General features: G+C 36.6%; 3 protein-coding genes across 6 annotated transcripts in view; 1 reads left to right on the top strand and 2 right to left on the bottom strand.

Moving 5' to 3' along the window:
* LOC136343181 (protein phosphatase 1 regulatory subunit 14B) overlaps positions 1-5,583 on the bottom strand; it is a 48,045-nt gene extending 42,462 nt beyond the window's left edge. Inside the window, exon 1 of the mRNA XM_066289773.1 lies at positions 5,455-5,583. Coding sequence (XP_066145870.1) covers positions 5,455-5,523 — 69 coding nt within the window. The 5' untranslated portion in view covers positions 5,524-5,583. The remainder of the gene's footprint in view (positions 1-5,454) is intronic.
* Positions 13-18,602, top strand: LOC136340553 (uncharacterized). 4 transcript variants are annotated; one of them, XM_066284846.1, is made up of 13 exons: positions 13-222; positions 1,631-1,905; positions 2,027-2,196; positions 2,252-2,391; positions 6,874-6,993; positions 7,104-7,237; positions 15,043-15,289; positions 16,211-16,271; positions 16,793-16,887; positions 17,028-17,096; positions 17,156-17,221; positions 17,486-17,695; positions 17,750-18,602. In XM_066284846.1, the coding sequence occupies exons 1-13, from the start codon at positions 78-80 to the stop codon at positions 17,878-17,880; spliced, it is 1,863 nt and encodes a 620-aa protein (XP_066140943.1). In that variant the 5' UTR covers positions 13-77; the 3' UTR covers positions 17,881-18,602. The 4 variants fall into 4 exon arrangements, with proteins under 4 accessions (XP_066140943.1, XP_066140866.1, XP_066141109.1 ...); XM_066284769.1 differs by having other exon boundaries at positions 17,025-17,096; XM_066285012.1 differs by lacking the exon at positions 17,156-17,221.
* LOC136342325 (neuroglian-like) lies at positions 8,259-14,294 on the bottom strand. The gene is made up of 6 exons (XM_066288045.1): positions 14,099-14,294; positions 10,423-10,537; positions 10,184-10,365; positions 9,119-9,389; positions 8,822-9,065; positions 8,259-8,619 (listed from the first exon to the last, which is right to left on the bottom strand). The coding sequence occupies exons 1-6, from the start codon at positions 14,193-14,195 to the stop codon at positions 8,347-8,349; spliced, it is 1,182 nt and encodes a 393-aa protein (XP_066144142.1). The 5' UTR covers positions 14,196-14,294; the 3' UTR covers positions 8,259-8,346.
* Positions 18,603-19,087: the final 485 nt, after the last annotated feature.

Below are 19,087 nucleotides of genomic sequence, written 5' to 3'. Positions count from 1 at the left end.
ACGCGACTGCGGTTGAAGCCCAAGCGAGAAATGAATGGGATGAGGACGAGGACGAGGAGCTGATTCGGGAGGGATCGATGGGAGTCGGAAGGGATCGGAGCTTTTGCTATAGTTTTGTCCTTTCCGCAGTCGGGCGAAAAGTTCAAAGCTTCGCATCGATTCCTGCAACGCTGCGAAGCTTCAGTAGGGATAATGCATTGGGTGGGAAACCAAGGGATGAAAGTGAGAAATTATCCCGGGAAGTGGTTTTGCCGAAAAATTATTACTTACGTTGCTGTAAGATTTTTGTAGTAAATAGAATTAAATTATGCGTAAAATGATCAGACACTAGATCTCTACACACGATGAACAAAATGCAAGCTCTTTAGATGAACACTTCAGTAAGGTCCCACCTGGAGCTAATGCAATTTACATTAAAATCATGTAACTTCCGACTTAATTTAATTTTCAATTTGTTAATATAACTATATAAAATAATAAATTAACTATATATAATAATAAACTGACATTTATTATGTTACTCGTGGAGATACAGTATTTCTTACTCAACCCGTTGATATATTTTCAAAGGATATATTGAAGTTGAAATTACGTCTCGCATACAAATGTGCAAGTTACTTCGTACACATATCAACAGAGGTCTCCAGAAGGACAATAACCAGCTCAAAATTATGTTCTTCAATTTCATTTTCTTATTTCAGACGCATGTCTAAAATATTTCCCAGAAGAGCCATTTTAAACAATGGACATATGAGTTGGCCGGTTCGCGTACCAGATCTTTCTCCATTAGATTATTGCTTGTAGGCAACTGTGAATGAAATGCAAAAAAGGTTTTATTGCAATTAATTTTAAAAATCGACGATGGCGCTCGTAGAAAAAAACAAAGTTGATGACGGTTCGGAAGCGTAAGTTTTTATATGACAATACTACGTTGCAGAAGGAAAAAAGATGCAATGGTGAAGGGTTATTTTTTTTTTCATTTTGAATTACTGCTCCAAATCAGCCGAGGATAAAATAAAAACCTTTTTCCAAAATTTGAGTTTTTTCGCACACTTTCGAAAGCTATCGGAATTTTTTAATTTGTGAAGCGTAATGTCACCGAACTCCAATTTTGTCTTAATTTGACTGACTTCGCCTCTCTTATGGTTACCGAGATCCGCACGATTGAGCCCGTCAAAATTTCCCATTTCAACTTCTTTAAAGTCAAACATCGTTCTTCATCACATTAACCTTCCAGTCTTCATAACGACTCAATTAATTGTTATTCAATGCTTGAGCTCCCGCACTATAAAGAAAATGGGAAACTTCCGTGTAACTGCGCAGGTTTCCATTGTATCGATTCCTCGGCTCTTCAATGGAAAACCGGCCTGAGGTAATCAACTATCTCCCCATCTTTATTTTTCCTCATACGTAAACAGAGATCATTCGTGGACTATACGTTTAGTGCTCTAGATCTCAAACTAAAAATAACAACAGCTGTTTTTCACCTTAGTGCCAACTCACCAGTTTGAGGCTCCGCCATGGTAGTGCTTACGTGCGAAGACTTTGCTTTGATCTAGTGTGCATAAAACTAGGAAAAACATGTCGGCCTCCATAAGCTTGAGTATAACGTGCCTGCTGATACTTGCAGGAACATCAGCCAACCAACAGACCGACAGGAATGGGGAGAAAAGTCCGCTGATGAATATTTCCAGAAACCCCATGATGAGAAATAAGAGAGGAGAGATAGATCTACAGACATGTATTGACAATTTCAAGATACACAAAGACAAAATAATCAGAACGCAGGATTCTCAGAATATGGGGGCCAACTTTCTGAACGAAATAGACTTGGGAGGCAGAGAAGAGTGCTTGAGGTTGTGCTGCGAGACTGAGGAGTGCGATGTGTTTGTGTTTGAAGAGAAGGTAATAAAATAGAAACAAAAATCATGCAAGTTGAGGCATCAGTTTTCAGGTTTACTTGGACACTGTTTGTTTTGAATTCGTTTATTTTTCTCGTTCATTTCAAGTCATATTTGCCTTTCAGAATGCCGGAAGTTGTTACCTCTTTCACTGCGGCCCTCCCGAAGACTTCAAATGCAAGTTCACCCACCACGTCAATTACTCAAGTGCAGTTCTGGCCATCAGCAGACATCTCCCTGACTTAGAAAGTCAGATCAAACTCACCAAACATGTCCAGGATTTATCTAAATTAAGGTGGGTTTAATCAACGACATCGTCACGTATTCCCTTACAAATTAAATTTTTTTAGGAAACCTGAAGACTCGGAACCAGCAATGGCTTTCCACTTGGTTCCAGACGGGGCTGAAGCAGTGTTAAAGCCCTCGGTTACCACCACTTTGATTCCGGCTATCACCCGTGAAGTTCTCCCGTTAGAGAAACATCCTGAAGGTATGTTCTGAAGCAAAAATTACACTGAAGATGAAGATAATTTAAATTGTGTTGATGTTGCTGATGCATGTCAATAAAACGCGGAAGATTGTAATGAATTTTCACGGAAGTTTGTTAGGAGAGCGTAAAATTTCCAAACAAAGGAACCGCGGAACGCATGGGCTAGTTCGGAGCGCAGTTATAAAAATTTAACAAATTTTTGGTGGCACCAGAAACAGTAAAATTCGCGAATAAGAAAGCTGAAATAGAGCTTATCTAACAGTACTGCCCAAAAGTAGATTGCGAACAGGAAGGAGCACTACTGATACATAAACGAGATTGAAGAGATAATGCGGTTCTCATGAACTGCGGTGACTCATTGACCTTATGACACTAAATCTACTACTTTGTGGGTACTTTTACGTTGAAGACATTTCCTCACTTTAAAATTGTTTCTTCATGATCGTGAATGATTGTTTGAATCATGCAGTGAGGTACCAGCAATACCGGCCTTATGAGGGGTAAGCTTGGGGTATGGCGCAGGCCGCCTGATCGGGAAGAGCGGGTGATGTTTCTGGCCGACGTTTTTCACGGGGGTGATTAAAAACTTCGCCCAGGACACCAAACTTCCTGAGGCCGGTCCTGGGTACCACTATTAATTAAATCCAACCAACTAAGGTAGAGATATAAAAGCTGTAAAAAATGGGTCAGCAATGACAAGATTATTATACCGTTTCTTCTCGCGGAAACTGAAATTGCTGGTCTTGCAGAATCTGGTTAAGAAACTTTTTTTTTTCGAATTATTACGGTCCCATTTAATATGCTTCCGCCATAACGTTGAAACAATGAACGACATTCAACAGTAAGAGCGTTCGTTATGTTCTGATCATTATTATTAGTGTTGGGTAAGCAGTGGTTTTCTCTAATTTGCAGCATTACGTCGCTAGTTATTATTATTTCTGTAAATTTTTGCCTCGATAGACAGAGTTAAATTTAATATTAACTTTGTAGTGTGGTTCCCTACCTCCCAACATTTTCCTATCCTATATTCTTCTTCGTCATCAAGTCTTTTTACCTGCTAAACAGAAAACATTGATGGTTGATCTTTCAACATGAATATCAATTGGTCTGCATCTTCTCATAATTCTCACGCATTTTTGCTTTTTAAGACTGTGTAAAGCACTTCTGTATGAAATTTCCGACCAGCCTGTTTATTTATTATTTCTATTAGGTTTATTCAAATATATTGAAAGGATCAGATGATACAGCAATTTTTCAGTTTCAATGCTTTACTAATCTTATCTGCTGATAGCTGCTACCAAGCTTTAACGGTACCACCTGGCATAAGTATAATGATTTACCTCTATTCCTAGTTTACCTTTATTCCTGGATTTTATTTAGGAATAAATCATACCGGTAAAACCCAATAATCCATGTTATGATCGTGGCCATTACGCTTGAAGACTATGAATCAACTTGCAAAAAATTCCTTACGTACTTACGTATACGACACGACTTCAGAGATAACACATTCACGGGCAATATTTGAATGGAAAAAGAATAATTTGCAGAAAAGAATACGCCGGTTTTTCTTTGACCTAGCTAAGATCTTAGAGAATTTTGTGCGATATTGTTGAGATTTTACCCACGCTGTTTACGCGAGCAATGCAAATGAGAAATGAAGAGGTGTAAATGATGGCGAAGAGCATCTTGATGCAGCATACACTCAAGAGCTTACGGACGTCCTGAGCCAATTTGATGTCGATTTGGCACGTTATATCATTGAACAATGTAATTTCCTCAAAAATACTTTTCTCAATGATAACTTTCTTGAAGAAGTCACATCATTCTGAAAATGGAATGATGGTCTGGTTACCTCATGAAGAGATCTCCTGCTGAGACCAAAAAAGATAATACTGAGAGCAATCTTTCTGCAGAAGCAGATATAAACTTGGTTTACACAAACTATAGTCCTGTCTGAAGCAATGGAAGAGCACCTACGAGCTTACGAGGATTACTGGAAGACATACTGGAAATTTCATGATAGTTTTGTGGATGACAGCTCGTGGAGAAAACGTGATCTAGGGCTCAAAAATAAAAAAATCCTAAAAAGTCTTTAGTAGAATGTAAAACATTTTGAATATTTCCGGATAGAATAGGTGACGCTTTGACCTTTAAGGCTTTTGATTATGAATTTCGAAATCACGTTGAAAATTCCAGATTCGTTGCGTTAACGAATTTTAATTGTGATACTTGATTGCGAATCGTCGTGTTCACGAAAATAACTCATGACTTGAAAATTTCAACTACCGAAACAGTTAACAATGATGAAATTCGAGCATGAAGTAATTCAAGCATCGATAAAGACGTGGATGTACCATCCTTATGGATGGAAATAGCCTTCCATGAAGGCTTGTCTCAAGATACCAAAAGTCTTTGAACTCTTTTAAGTGTTATTCTGCAGGAAGATCTTAGAAATTATTTTTGCTTATTACTCGTACTTACTGACCAAAATCTGCCTTATTAAGATAAGAAATAATAATGAATTGGGTGGAACTGTCGACGTTTCGCTGTTTTTATTCCTGCGTCCTCAGGGCGACTTTAAAGTGGTATAAGTTTCGACCTCAAGTCATGTAACCACACAAAAGATATCTATTTTAGAAGAACTCTTTATCATGTCTTAAAACCATTTTGAACAATAACGAAAAGACTTTATTAACTATCAACATATTCTTATTAGAAATTGCAAAATGGATTAGTTGAAAGTTTTTTAACGTTCCAGGTTTCAGCAGTACACTGGCCCATGTGTTTTTCTCTTACTTTTTTTAACAATTTTGGTCCAGAAGCTTATCGAAGAGAATTAATACGTGGAAAATGGTCTTAGGTATACATAGAGAGATTCAGGATCTCGACGAGAGGTCTCAAATTCCACATGTACAAGATTAAAATCTTAATTTAACAATCTTTCAATTTCTGTTAAATGTAAACAATTCCTATGGCGCCAAGAAATAAGAAGAGTCTATCTAATGATACACTTCTTAATAGATGCATACATACATACAATATTTATTCGTATATACTCACTTCAACCCTTTTATCCACAATAGTCTGTTTACCACTTTGGGGGAACAAAGAGCGTAATCTGGCAGCCATAGCGGATATCCAATTTCAAAATTCGATATTTAAGGGGGACACCACAACACTGTCCTGAGAGTTTTTGCACTTGCAAGTCGGTATTTGGCAACCGCTACAGCACGGAACCAGCAATGTATAGTAGAGGAATATTTTGCTCCAAAAACATCACAGATCCAACAAATTTCCATATAAATTTAATATGCAAATTAGGTTTTTTTTATATACGACCACACCGAATGACCGAAGACTGGTCTACGTCCGTATACGGAGGCACGATATCGCGGACTACAGCTTGTCGCCGAAGAAAGAAATGGTCATTCTGAATGGCAACATGATGAATGGGCATTAAACGGGTTCCGATCTGGTCAATTGAAACCCACTTAAGCTGTTCCTTCATTGAAAGACCGTTTAAACTGAAATATTGCACTTTACTTAAAACAGCTTTAGTTGGGGCGATGGTGAAGTTTGAAAAAAATGGTAAAATTTGTGGTAGATTTGCAAAGAGCGGAACAAAAGAAGAAAAACGGAAACCGCAAACAGAAGTGATTTTTGTTTAAAAAAAAACTGGTCCTTCGAGTTATCCTCGGTTTTGGCGAATTTCTCTCCGCAATTGGCACCAATTTGTGAAACAAAACACTTCAATTCCAAACGTTTTTGTACGATTTAAAATAAAATTAACAAACAGAGACCAGTGATAAATTGCACATTGTTTAAAAACTTTGAATTTCATATGGTTAATGGCACCGCAACAGCTCTTAGATATTTGAGTTTTACACGGCGCCGTATCAATAACGTATCGCAAATGCCTATAAATAATAATTAACGTACAAAGTAGGAAATGGTTTCTGAGCATTTAGGGTCCGTTAATTCTGGATATTTTTGTTTTTAACTTAGTGATTTAGTGTTATTAATGGCTTAATGCCACAAGACAAGATAGGCTAGGTTTTAAGTGCTGAATCTGAGCGGTAATTGTGAAAATGAGGTTTCTTTTGTTGTAGCAACCTGCGGCATTTGACCTTCCTGAAAGGATTTATTTTTAATTCGCTAAATGATGAAACGCGATCTTGTGATTTTTAAAATTTCCTGAAACAACGGTTCTTCAAACTAAATTTCCAGAACTTTAATCCGCCAACAAAACGTCCGGAACGCGTACTTAATCAGTCGCATTACAACAACGCTTCACCAATGAGATTTTTACCATTGACCATTTTCTGCCAAAATTCAATCAGATTATAACGACAAAATTTTTTCATGGGAACGGAGAAATTGACCAATTTCCTGCTTCGATTTCATCATTCCCAGGGAAATTATCGTGTTGAAAAAGATTCGAGAACTCCGGTATATTGGCCGCATTTTTTTTCTTTCAAGCTCGAAAATGCAGAAGAGATCAGCTCGAATGTCGTTCAAGTGGAGAATGCATCGCCATATACAACGCCTGTGATGGCATACCTCAATGTGCAGATGGAAGTGATGAGGCACCTCAATTAGGTAAAACACCGCATACGCAATCAGCAGTAGAAGAAGTAACGGAGTTAGAGAAACCTGCTTCTTTAATGTTTTTCTGGTTTGTAATGTCTATTACATATGTGTTTCTGTAGAATGTCCAGAAGTGATTTCTGCTCAAAACACCCAACTTACGGCACCACCCCCTACAAGGAAAGTTGCCCAGTCCCTTCCATCGGTCCACCAAAACTCTCCCTCAGTTCTGCAATATGGAAGAGAAGGAGAATTGGTAAGAGTTGTTTTTTGCCCTCCGTAATTTATTTCGTGCCTCACTTTCGCTCCTGCGAATGTGTCCGTTTATCATACCTCAATAAAATGTCCGCAAACAGTAATTACACGGGCAATTTCTTCTATGTATTTACGTAGTAAAGCAATTTTGCTTGATTTAACACGCAAGACGCACTATAAATTTAATCTCTAGACGTAGCTGATGTTCGTTAAAGCATGCCATTATTTACTTATCGTTGCCTCATTTTTCCTTTTGGTTATCTTACGCGTATAGCAAAATTACGACTAAAAATAGGACTACAATTGGACATGTTATTTCCGTTGTGCCCTTTGGCTTCGGCATGTTCCCTGCTGTCTTTCTAATAAAAAGTTATGTCCGTTAGAAACGCTATCAGACTAGACGTTGAGATAATGGATGTCAGCCTCGGGCAGTTGCCTCAGAATTTATAGTAAAAATCATCCGTCTTTTGATATGTTATTTTCGCTGAGATGGTGAGAGTTATCGCAGATTAACTAAAATTGTCAAGCAAGCCTAAAAGTTAACTGTGTTTAATATAAGATATCAGTTTAAACTTGACCTACAAAATTGGCTTTTAATCAAAATCTTGCGACTACTCTGTCTACGTCGTGATAAATTTATTTAAATGATAATTTCGCGAATGACGAATAGAGGAGAGTCCAACGATCGTCTTGCGGAAGGGGCTTACATGGACCAAACATGGGTGGATTGGAGGGAGTAAGATATCCGAAGTTTCTTATCGCCGGGCTCCGGGCTTGACCGTCAAATTATATATGCAAAATCCACAGGTCGATATGGGATCAAGTGAAAAACAGCACTTCATAAATTACGATTTTTTTCTGAGATTACTTATCTATAGGGGATGAGGACTCTTATTTTATTATTTTTCAAGTTTTCATCGCGGAGATCTCGAGAAGATTCGCTGACGAGTTTAAGAAGACCGTCAGTCAACCGTGATTTTTGTCTCATTTTACGAAGTTTAATGAAAATCGATCTACTCGGATCCAATTACATTTTCCACAAATTTATTACTATAAAATAATTACATAGCTTCAAATGTTCTCAATTAACCCGTTTCAATTAACTGGAAACTAACTCCTTAAAAATAAAACTGCAGGAGTTTCCTGAAGTTGGCTTTCGGTCTGGAAATCTCCATCAGTGGCAACCAACACAATCTCGTAACTTCTACAGGCGTTAAAGTTTTTCAATATAACGAAATCCTCAGATCTTTCCGGCAAAGTTTCGATCCACTCGGTATTCCCTTTGATTCTATATTTAACAAAGAAATATTCCCCTGGATTACGATCTACATCTGGAATCCATTTTACAAGAGTGTTTACTAGACATGAATCCTCAGCTGTTATCTGAAAGTATAGAAGTGTTGGTTTGTTTGAGCAACCGTGAAAATATATAAGGTGTTCCTAAATGTGTAATACACTTTAAAGTAGGTTGGTTCAGTTTAACGAGGAAGAAACTTAAATAATACATATGTAACAATATTCATATGAACATATTTTTTTTCCATGGAATTCCCCGTTAAAATCGTTTGGGACACCCTATACGCACCTGTTTTATGTCCTGAGGTGGTGTGGGGGCATTTGCTTTGGTATGATTAAAGATATAGAAATTGTCGTCCATGTGATCAATTTGTACTTGAGAATGCGGCGGGAAATGCGGATAACGAGACTTCGTGCATTCTCTATAGGAATAATCGGATTTTTCGGGAATTTCATGATTTATTTTATACTGAAATGAGGGCATATCTGGCGGATATGGCTGATGGGGTTCTACCTCCACAAATATGGAATTGCTACGAAAATACATTCAGTTCTAAAACAACCCCAAAAGGCTCACTTCACTTACTGCTCTCCTTCGCCTGCACAATTAACAGCGGCAATTTCAATCTTATACCTCTGCCCTAGTTTGAGGCCTGTAAGTTTAGCTTGAGTGTTTTCCGGCCCCAGAATGAATTCGTGAATGGTGGTTTTGTCGTTGATGCCAAAATCAATGGCTTCGCTGCAGTAAATATTGTAACCCAGCAGGATTCCATTGGGGCTGCTCGGTTTGTTCCATTGGAGCAAGGCTGAGTGGGAACCCAGTTGGTGTTGCTCGAGTAGGAACGGAGTTCCAGGTTCTATATAGAGCGAGTCAGCTTATATTAACGGGGCTTGAGTATGCGTTAGAAAAATTGATTTTAAATCATGCATGATTATGTGATAGAAGGAACCGAAATTAATTGGACTAAATATTTCAAAAACTAGTAGAACTTTAGATAAAATACTAGACAAAGACAAAGACAATAAACAAAAAACATCCTGTATCTCATGTTTATATGATTTCCCCAAAAATAATGTTTTCTATTTAAAGCCGTGCTTCTGCTAATATTTTATTGCATGAAATCTAGCAATAAACTAATTGACCCTGTATATGAAGGTAATTCTTTTTAATATTACTTAAAAACTAAAGTAGTAGATGGGCATAGGAATTGTTATAATTGAATTCTTAAGCTTAATAATTAGCCGCAATTTCGAAATGGTACGAGGCGTTCTGTATGAAAAAGTCAAACATTTCTTACTAAACAAAAGTGATTTTCTAATACATGGCATAAAACTAAATGAAAGCTATCAATTTTGTACAGAAAAAAATCAATTTTTGGCCACTGTGCGGTTGTCTCCAACTACTACAAACTTAGCACCGACTTCTGAACTATATAGTTCGCTCTCTCAGCACTCCACATTCAGATGCGGACAGAAGATGTTGAAACTAACGTTACATAATCAGGAGTTGGAGAAACACAGTGGTATAATTGAAATATTATGGCAACACGAAAACAGTGGGAAAAATCTACTATGGAAGGAAATAGGTTAATTTGGGCGACTTCTCTTATGGCTATAATATTTGAAACATGGGTGATAGGTTTTTTGGTACCTGTTTGTGGAGCATCGAAATGAATAGCCTCACTCCTAGGACCTACATACTTGTCATTTCTTACTGAGACTGTGATGAAGTTTTTGGAGTATGGGAAGAATTGGACTGCAGTTCTAGTTACTTCTGGGGGGATGGCGTACACTTGGCTCACCCCATGGTTCCATATTCTCACTATGTATCCTCTGAAAGTAATTGAAGGGTATCAGGAGAAATATGGCGATTATTCAGAAAATATATACCGAAATGTTCCTCTAACCGACTCAGGAGGCACAGGGTTCCAGCTGATGATGGCATCTTTGTCTTCGAAACTTAGTAAAGTGAGGTTGTTGGGAGCTTGAAGGGGGATGAGTTCACCTGTCGAGGGATAGCGATGTTGTACATTTATATTGCTTGCTTTTTGAATCAAATACACACCGAGAACAATATTGTGGAATGCATATAAAAATGGAAGGAAGAGTGACAAAAACTGAGGACAAATGAAAAACACTGTATAAAATAAAATACGTAATTTAATTATCTATATATTGTCAAAAAAGTTGTTAAAAAAATTAGAGAGAATGGTGAAAAGAAATATGGAAAAAATATAAAGTTAAAGTCGATAAGGGCAAAATGGAGGCTAAAATAATAAGAGAATCGGAAAAGGCGAAAGAAAACAACTTCAATTTTCTTCCTAATGCCAATTTAAAATGTTGAAAATTCTGTGGAATTTTTTTAAAAGTGTTGCTCACCAAAAATTAGTGTTTTTAATAATACTTCTCAGCCTCTCAGTTTTATTTATATATATATATAATTGCACTAAACGCCTGGTCACATTCCTATCGTTCCATACCCCAGTACCACCGCGCACTTGGGTCGATATTTCTAAATTTTGATCGTACTTCTCTATCAGGATCCCATAAAGTAATGCGAGCATTTCAGTGAAACCCCTAGCCACACTCGCAATGGATTAGTGGCTCTACCAATTTTGGTCGTACCTAAGTTCCTATTACTCCTCTCACAACCCTGTTCTCCTAATCCCTACATCGAGAATTTCGCTTCGAATTACTTACTAACTGCTCAATTTAAAAGTACTAACTAATCCGCCATAGTCGCGCTCATCGGGATGCCGTGATTAAATTAGTCCTAATATTTAAAAGATTAACGCGAATTATTTAAAATTTAAATAGACGATTGACCAGCTGATTAAAAAATCAATAAGTTTAAAGTCAGGATTTAACTTTTTCAGCAGGAAGGCAGAATGAACTGCGGGTTACTTTAAAGTCAGGAGTATTCATTCCTCCAACACAAGACTAGAACAGGAGAGGTGACTTGATTAACTAACACACTGATATGCTTGGAAAGTAATCATTGTTCTTCTAAAGCTGAATGATTCGTTAAAGCCCTTGTTGTGCGAATCAAAGTCAAAAATCAATAATTTTCAATGTGAGCTTGGAGTGAGCGGACAGGATAACAGAAGAGGAGTACGAGAAGGCGAAATGTGTTTGTTTAAATTTAAAACTGACTTAAGTCGTTGTACTGGAAGAGGCAGTCAGTACCCCTGGAATGCAAAAATCGATAACTTTGTATGTTGAAAATGAACTTAGAACCAGGAACTCAGAAGTTCTCGTTGGACATTTCGGTGTTATGAATTAAGGTTTAAAATTATTATCTTGTTTACTACGCTCATGATAAGCACAGTATTTTATTAATGTTTCTAGTGCGTTTGGTTGGTGATATGAAAATCCAGAAATTTCCTAGTGTTATTACAACTGCCTAGTCCAAGGGACTAAATGAAACGTCCAGGTATGGAAATGTTATTTTGAACAGCACGTTGATATCGATGATGAAGAAAGAACGTTACTTTACTGCTTACATGATCATCTACCTAGAGGGAATCCATAAAATGTAACGATTACTTCATCTTTTTAACAGGAGCTTATAAACTTGAAAGCGGTACCGCTGCCACTTACTGAAGGCCTGCACTTTAGCCAACGAGTTTTGACTAAATGAACGGGCTTTTAGATAAGCGGGTTACCAACACATTTAAAAAAAGTTAGTTCTTCAACGAATCTTAGGTGCTTTCTAAGTATCTTGATTCAAGACATCACTTGATACTTTCTACGTACTTCTAACCTTAGGGATAACTGCCGGGCTAGCTACTAAGTGTCAATCTATCAAAGCTCTGAGAACTTTGCTAAGCAGATAATTTGGGTAGAAATGCTGATGTCAAAGCCAGGGATAGATGAATTTCTCAATTTTTATTAACATTACTCTCCTCGCTCTTAAGCAAGTCATTAAGATTCTGTTTCAGACTGAAGGGTATTCAATATCCAGGCAAAAACGAGTCGCAAGGACTCTATCGATTTAAAAAGAGTAGAGTAGGTGATACCAGCTTCTAACACAGTCATGCTCGCTTCCACCTTGGAAGATAACCGTTTTAGATTGTGTCACCTGTCCTTGTAGGTTGTGCCCTTAACTACTCTAAAATTAATGATTTACCTTTTCAGTTAAAATTATAACGTAATGGATCATAGGTCTAGCTTTACATAAAAAATTTTGAGTACCTATTAAAGCTTGCTAATTTTAGTTACTTCCATATTCTTGGTATCGTTGTGTGCCTAAGCAGGACTTGCGCCTGACGTCAGTGAGATATGTAGCGATTGGTGCGGCGTGTTGCCATATATCGATAGGTGTATGGGATTTTCGATGATCGAGCAGTTCGGAGTATCACACAGTACGTTTTAATGGCAGGAACTCAGAAGTTGTACGAGATAGATCTCAAATTCCTGCGGCAAGCGGGACTAATTCGAGAGAGATTAAAACCCACGCAACGTGTGTAGTAGATACTGGTTGAAGAAATAGGATTAAAAATATGTATGAAGATAATGAAATAAGTTTTCAGTATTTAATCGATTCCGCAAACAATATGCTTGTACGTATCAGTGACCGAGTTCAGCGGAGGTCTGAATCTGAATTTATTGATTCAATTGATGAGCGGCCTGAACGGACTCAAAACGTTGCACTTTCCCTTAATCTAAACTGATTTGAATTTTTAACAGCATCAAAATAATTTACGATGTTTTAATTATGACTTTTAATTATCTGTTTACCCGAAATTTTGTGTATTTACGTATATTATGCTTTTTCAGCACCCTTTACTCATAAGTTTTTTTTTAAATTAATTATTACCTTGGAATTAACCTATATATAACCTTAAATTATTTTGATACTATATTCCATTAATCTAAATAGACCTGAATTCTTCCTTCCCAAAATTTTCCTTTATGTATTTTCCCACAACCTTGAAACCAGCCGATTAAATTAGATACGATGTTCATCAACTTGCACGGACTTGCATTTCTCTGCTCCGATTTTCCATAACCTGAAGCGGCCTGAATTTCTGTTTTCCAATTGTTCGCGACGATTAATTTTCATTAATACCCCTGCACTTCTTAAACATCCCCTGACTTTGCCTCTAAAAATTATCATTTCTCTCCACTGTTCGACGCCTAGAAATGCGCTGACGTCACAACTCCCAATGACAGTTTTCGGATGTTTACAGGGGACATTCACTTAGTATTGTGCAGTGCTTAAGCAATATTTTTTAAAGAACTGGTTTAAATATTAATTAAAAACCACAAGATAGAATTGAGAAAAAACGCTTTGAGACATGTTATTACCTGAGTCATACCTCGTACATATACGCGCTCTTTAGTTATTTTGCTCTTGGCTGATTGTGTAGATTACTTGAAGCGATTCCGATGAATGTGCAAAAATCGAGAATACCGGAAAGTTTCTCTTATATCACAATTTTGTAGGAACGCATTTGTAACACAATATAACAGTAAGGTAATAATAATTTATTACTCACATATTAAACAAAAATCCGAAAATAATTGCGCCATTTTGCGATAATAATCCACTATAACTACTTACGTATAAACTTGGTTCCGTTAGGGACATTTTCACCGCTAACACTCTTGTTTGGGATAGACAATAGCAAATTAACTGCTAGATAAAAAAGGAATCTCATTCCGTTAATTTAAAGACACGGAACTGGACGTTGACCGAAATTATGAACGTTGAAAAGAAATTTACCATTGGGCTCACAAGGAAACGAATGAGAAAAATGCCAGAATACACGCAAACCTACGTTAAAATTCTTGGTGAATGTATATATACAGAGTGATGTGAGAAAATACTGAAATGTACATCAGAAACGAATCGTGCACGTCGAAAAATATTTTTGTTAATGGAAGAATTCATCAAATCATTAAAATATCGAATTTAATTGTTTTATCCAGCAGCACATTGACGAGGTTCAACACAGTTCTAAAAGTTCCCATCCTGTAAATTAGGGCATTCTGATGTTTCCTAATTCGCAATTTCCGTCTTTTACGACTAATATCTTAAATGGTTTAATTCGAGTCCTGGTGGGCTTCATTATAACGGTAGTCAACATCAAGGATTTATTTATTTAAACGTACGTAATCATGTCGGTTTTGTTCTGAGGAAGCCGCTTTTAGTGGTCATTGTCGGTGCACACACGTAATCTGATTAAATCATTTTTATGTCGTTGATCCGAAGTGGTAATGGCTTCAGGCTAAGGGTTATGCATTATAAATGATTGAATTAGGTGTTTAAAATTGTCGTGCAAGAGCAATTGCTCAGTATTCTTAAATTTAAAACAGTTTTTGTTGTATTTAATAAACACTTTAAACATTTGATTTATGTATATCTGGTTGCATAAACAATGGTCAGTCGAAGCAATAGAACTCAGAGGGTATAGCATGCATATCTTACGTACGAGGTGAAATTCAAAAGACGCATAGCTTCTGCACGTCATGAAATTTATGTTTAAAATGTGTCTTCATCTTTAGGTTCAACAGCAACAAACAAAACCCCAGCCGCCATCCAACTATCAAACGCGGTATCATGCCCAACTTCAGTTGCCCCTTCAACCAGATCCGGACTTTCTCCGCCCGGTACCAGACCCAAGGTCGCCAGGGCGGGCGCAATTCGAACCGGTGGTTCAAGTACCTAATTATTTGGAATATCCCACTAACAACTGGGGATCCAGGCAGGTTATGGGTCAACAAGGGATGCAGCAGATGCCACAGTATCAAGGTATAACGTGAAGATCTCTATGAGTAGATAATCGATGGTAGTACTCGAAGCATTTTCATGATACCGCGGTTTTTCGAGGATTTTTTAAAATTCCTGAGCGTTATTGGTCTTTAGAAATGTGGGAATTACAGAGAATTTTCTTTTTTGTTTCCCAGACATTTTTAGAACTTGTCCTCTTCGGAATGAATCCCAAAAGATTCTAAATTTTTGAAATTTTGTACCGAATTAGTGTTTTTTCTCAGGGCTTATTCCATTCTGGACCTAACTATAGAAAATTTGTGTCTATTTTTTAGAGATATTTAGCACTTTTTGCAATTAAATGCAAAGAAATTTAAATATGGAACAATTTCTCACCTGAATTAACTTGCATGGAGCCTCGTGGGTCAAAATATCGCCGAATATTTTTGATATAATTTTGTTTTACTTTTTTTAACATAAAATATTCATGTTCTCAAAAATTACAAGTAAAATAACTGAAATCTAATGCAAGGTCAAGACCTATAGAATCCGCTGTTCTTACAACATGGAACCGATTTGCCCTTCCTGGACTTAAATCGGCCCTCCTCCCAGATTCGTCATCAGTGTTCTTTGAGTCATACTGAATTGTGACAGTCAGCCTTATTTAGGGGTTGAAGTTAAAAAGTCGAAAATATAACGAAAAATTGTCCCCCTTGAATCAAAAATCGACGGATCAGAACGTTTTCACACGTTTCCATTTTAAATACTGAAAATCAATGTACAAAGTTTTTATTAGACCACCCTGTATACCTTGGTCGGTTTTGTTCATTTACAGGGTGGTTGCTCACATCGACCAGTACCAAGCAATTTTCCATTGCCAGTACGACCATCAAAACTCTGTTGATGAAGCATGATTTTAATGAACGAGTGAATGAATAAAACCGACATTATTATTGATTTCAGACGCCGCAAATCAAGTGTTCACCCATAAGGAGAAGCAATTTCACAACGAAGCTCAAATAAGGTAAATTACGAGATATTTACCAAGATTATTAAGTCATGAAACTTCATAAGTTGATTTGTTTTTGTAATGAGACTCTTGTCCGAGTTGGAAAGCTTTTTTACAGCCCATGTCGAAACCATCTATGATTCACGGACGGTGCTGTTAGGCCGTTCATTTGGCTCGTTCAAAGTGGCACTAGTGGGTGCTAATTGTGCCAAGTGGTGCTTGGCACTTAAAACTTTCCGCACGGTTGCACTGGGTTTGAAAAGTGCATGGTGTGTAGAGTGTTACGTAAGGCATTTTTTGGCCTAGTTGAGTGAGGAACATTTTGGTTCAGCTATTATTTGTAATTGCGCAATCTTTAAAAAAGAGAAGTATTGAGGACTTTTGTAATGGTAAATAGACCCTGCTCGAAAAACGCATATCAGGAAATTACGTTTGGAAGTCAATTGGTCATGGGTTGCGGTAAATTACAAGTATATTTCTTCCATTTCGCCTGCATAGTTCTGAAACACATCCCCATAGAAACTGTCTACTTGCAGCCAGCTTCAATATCCAGAGTACTCTGGAAGGGGAGTGCAAAATTATTATGGGGAAAACTTCAGACAGCCAACTCAGCAGGATAGCTGGCCTATGGGTATGTATGTTATCCTGCTGCTAGAGACCTGCTTTAATGCTATTGAGACATATTTTTTGCCGACTCCAGGACAAAAAGTCATATTTTAAATCCCTTAAATCTCATTTTCATTGAATTTTCAAGTAACAATGTTTCAGAAGATCCTAGATACCCTCCTCCGCAACAAATCTATCGTTCTCAAGAGAGTCCATCGGCTCCTATTTTACCAGGTAAGTTGTAGAAATAATGTGTTAATTAAATGATAAAAAAATCATTCTTTCTTAACAAGTTAAAAGTGAAGGAACAAGTCACATTGAAGACCTCGCACAGGAACAACTTCTCAAATCTGAAAACGGTATGTTCCTTATAAATAATGAGCGTTTTTTGGAAAAGGCACTGCGGTTTATGCTGACTTTAAAGACAAGAAAATATCAGAAAAAATTGCCCATAAATTGATGAAAATCTGTAACGTATAGATTTTTCGAGTCTAGAAAATTCTGAGTTTTCAGTTTACATGAATTTCCTCTGAAGCTTTGCAAAGCAATTATCAAAATTGATTCAAGAGGGAAGGAGTGCATATTGTATGCCTACAAAAAATCAGCCTCATTTCATATTTTAGTTGTGAATCCTATTCATGTACAAGAAAAGCTCGCCCATGACTTGAAGCATTCCAAGGATACCATGGAACACGGACGTATTACCCAGAAAATAAAAGTTAAAGCCGCAGTTGAGTCCGACAGTCAGTTTAACGAGCCTCTGAAACTTAAAATGTATAACGAGGAGGGCGCATCTCGAATTCCTAGAGGAGCCATTCTGTCTTTAACTTTAGGTAATTAAAAAAAAATAATAACATTATATGATTCTTTTTTATTTTTATTTGTAGGGTTGATATTAACAGGCGTGATGGCAGTACTAATAGGATGCCGTCTTAGAGTGGTAAGACGTCGTTTAAGAAAAGGTGGGAAAGGATATGCCCATGATGCGGACTATTTGGTCAACGGGATGTATTTATAAATAACGTATTAGTTAGATTTGTACAGAATTAAATTTCAAACTCTGAAAAAGACAAAACTGTGGTAAGGATAAGCGGTAAGAAAATCGAATATTAGTTATGATTGAAAAATAATTGTTGAAAGAGCGAGAGATGTTTAATTAGGGACATTTGTAATAGCACTTTAATCATTAAAAAAAGTAAATAATATCTAAGCACGTAACTATACAATAGAAATTTTATATAGACTTTGTAATACTTTTACCAATAGCTCTTCATATATAAAATCTTCTTTTAAGTTAGTATTGTTACAACGAAACAGTGATTTAGCAAATTCATATGAAATCTTTAGGTGTTATAGAAATAATATTTCTATTGAAATTTGAGATCAACGTAATCTCTGTTGTCATACACATATTTATATTATTGCTTTTATTACTCATAAGGGTAATGTCTCATTTTTCTATTTTTTTCAGACGTTTTATTTTAAGATCAGGTTGACAAAGTCACTGGTTCATGAACGTTAAGAAATAATTCGTAAGTAGGTAGCTTACTAGTTCATAACTTAATGAAGACAAGAGAACTTCAGAAAGCGTATTTTTTGAAATATAAATGAGTATCAGTAGTTGCCAGTAAACCCTGCGTAAAATATACCTATAAAAATAGAATATTCCCTCATTTTTCATAGGTTTCACGTTGACCATTCGTGGTCAAACAATTATTAAAGAATATGGAATAGTTACAAGCGTTTTATTAGTTGTGTTTAATTACTAATCTCCGGTTAAGAAACAATTGGTAAAAACTAATTTTTTTTGCTTAATTTCTCTATTTCTTAGTTTCAGTTTGTGATTTGTGTTAAATATCGAATGTTAATTTAATTTTGTTTAAAAAATCGTTATGACGATTACCAGATTCTCCTAAATTTCATTTAATTAAAAAATAGTTTTCAGTTTTTGCTCTATACAAAAAACATTTTCTCCCATTGTATAATGAGGAAGTCACCAGATGGACACCAAATAGGTTATCTCCATTGCTAAGTAAAGGCTTGAAATTAAAAATGTGACAATATCGACCCGCTTACAATCGTGAATACTATTTTATAGGTACATTTTTGTTGGAAACGGCATTAGTGAGGTTTTGATGTACCTTGTTTACAATGTTTCGGCTGATTCTCATAGGATTTTATTCAGTTTTTCACTGTATGCGAACAAGGCTATTCAGCCTTGTTGA

Source organism: Euwallacea fornicatus, chromosome 1 (assembly GCF_040115645.1).
Source record: "Euwallacea fornicatus isolate EFF26 chromosome 1, ASM4011564v1, whole genome shotgun sequence".
In the NCBI taxonomy this organism is placed as follows: domain Eukaryota; kingdom Metazoa; phylum Arthropoda; class Insecta; order Coleoptera; family Curculionidae; genus Euwallacea; species Euwallacea fornicatus.
This window is presented reverse-complemented; position numbering and strand designations above follow the sequence as displayed.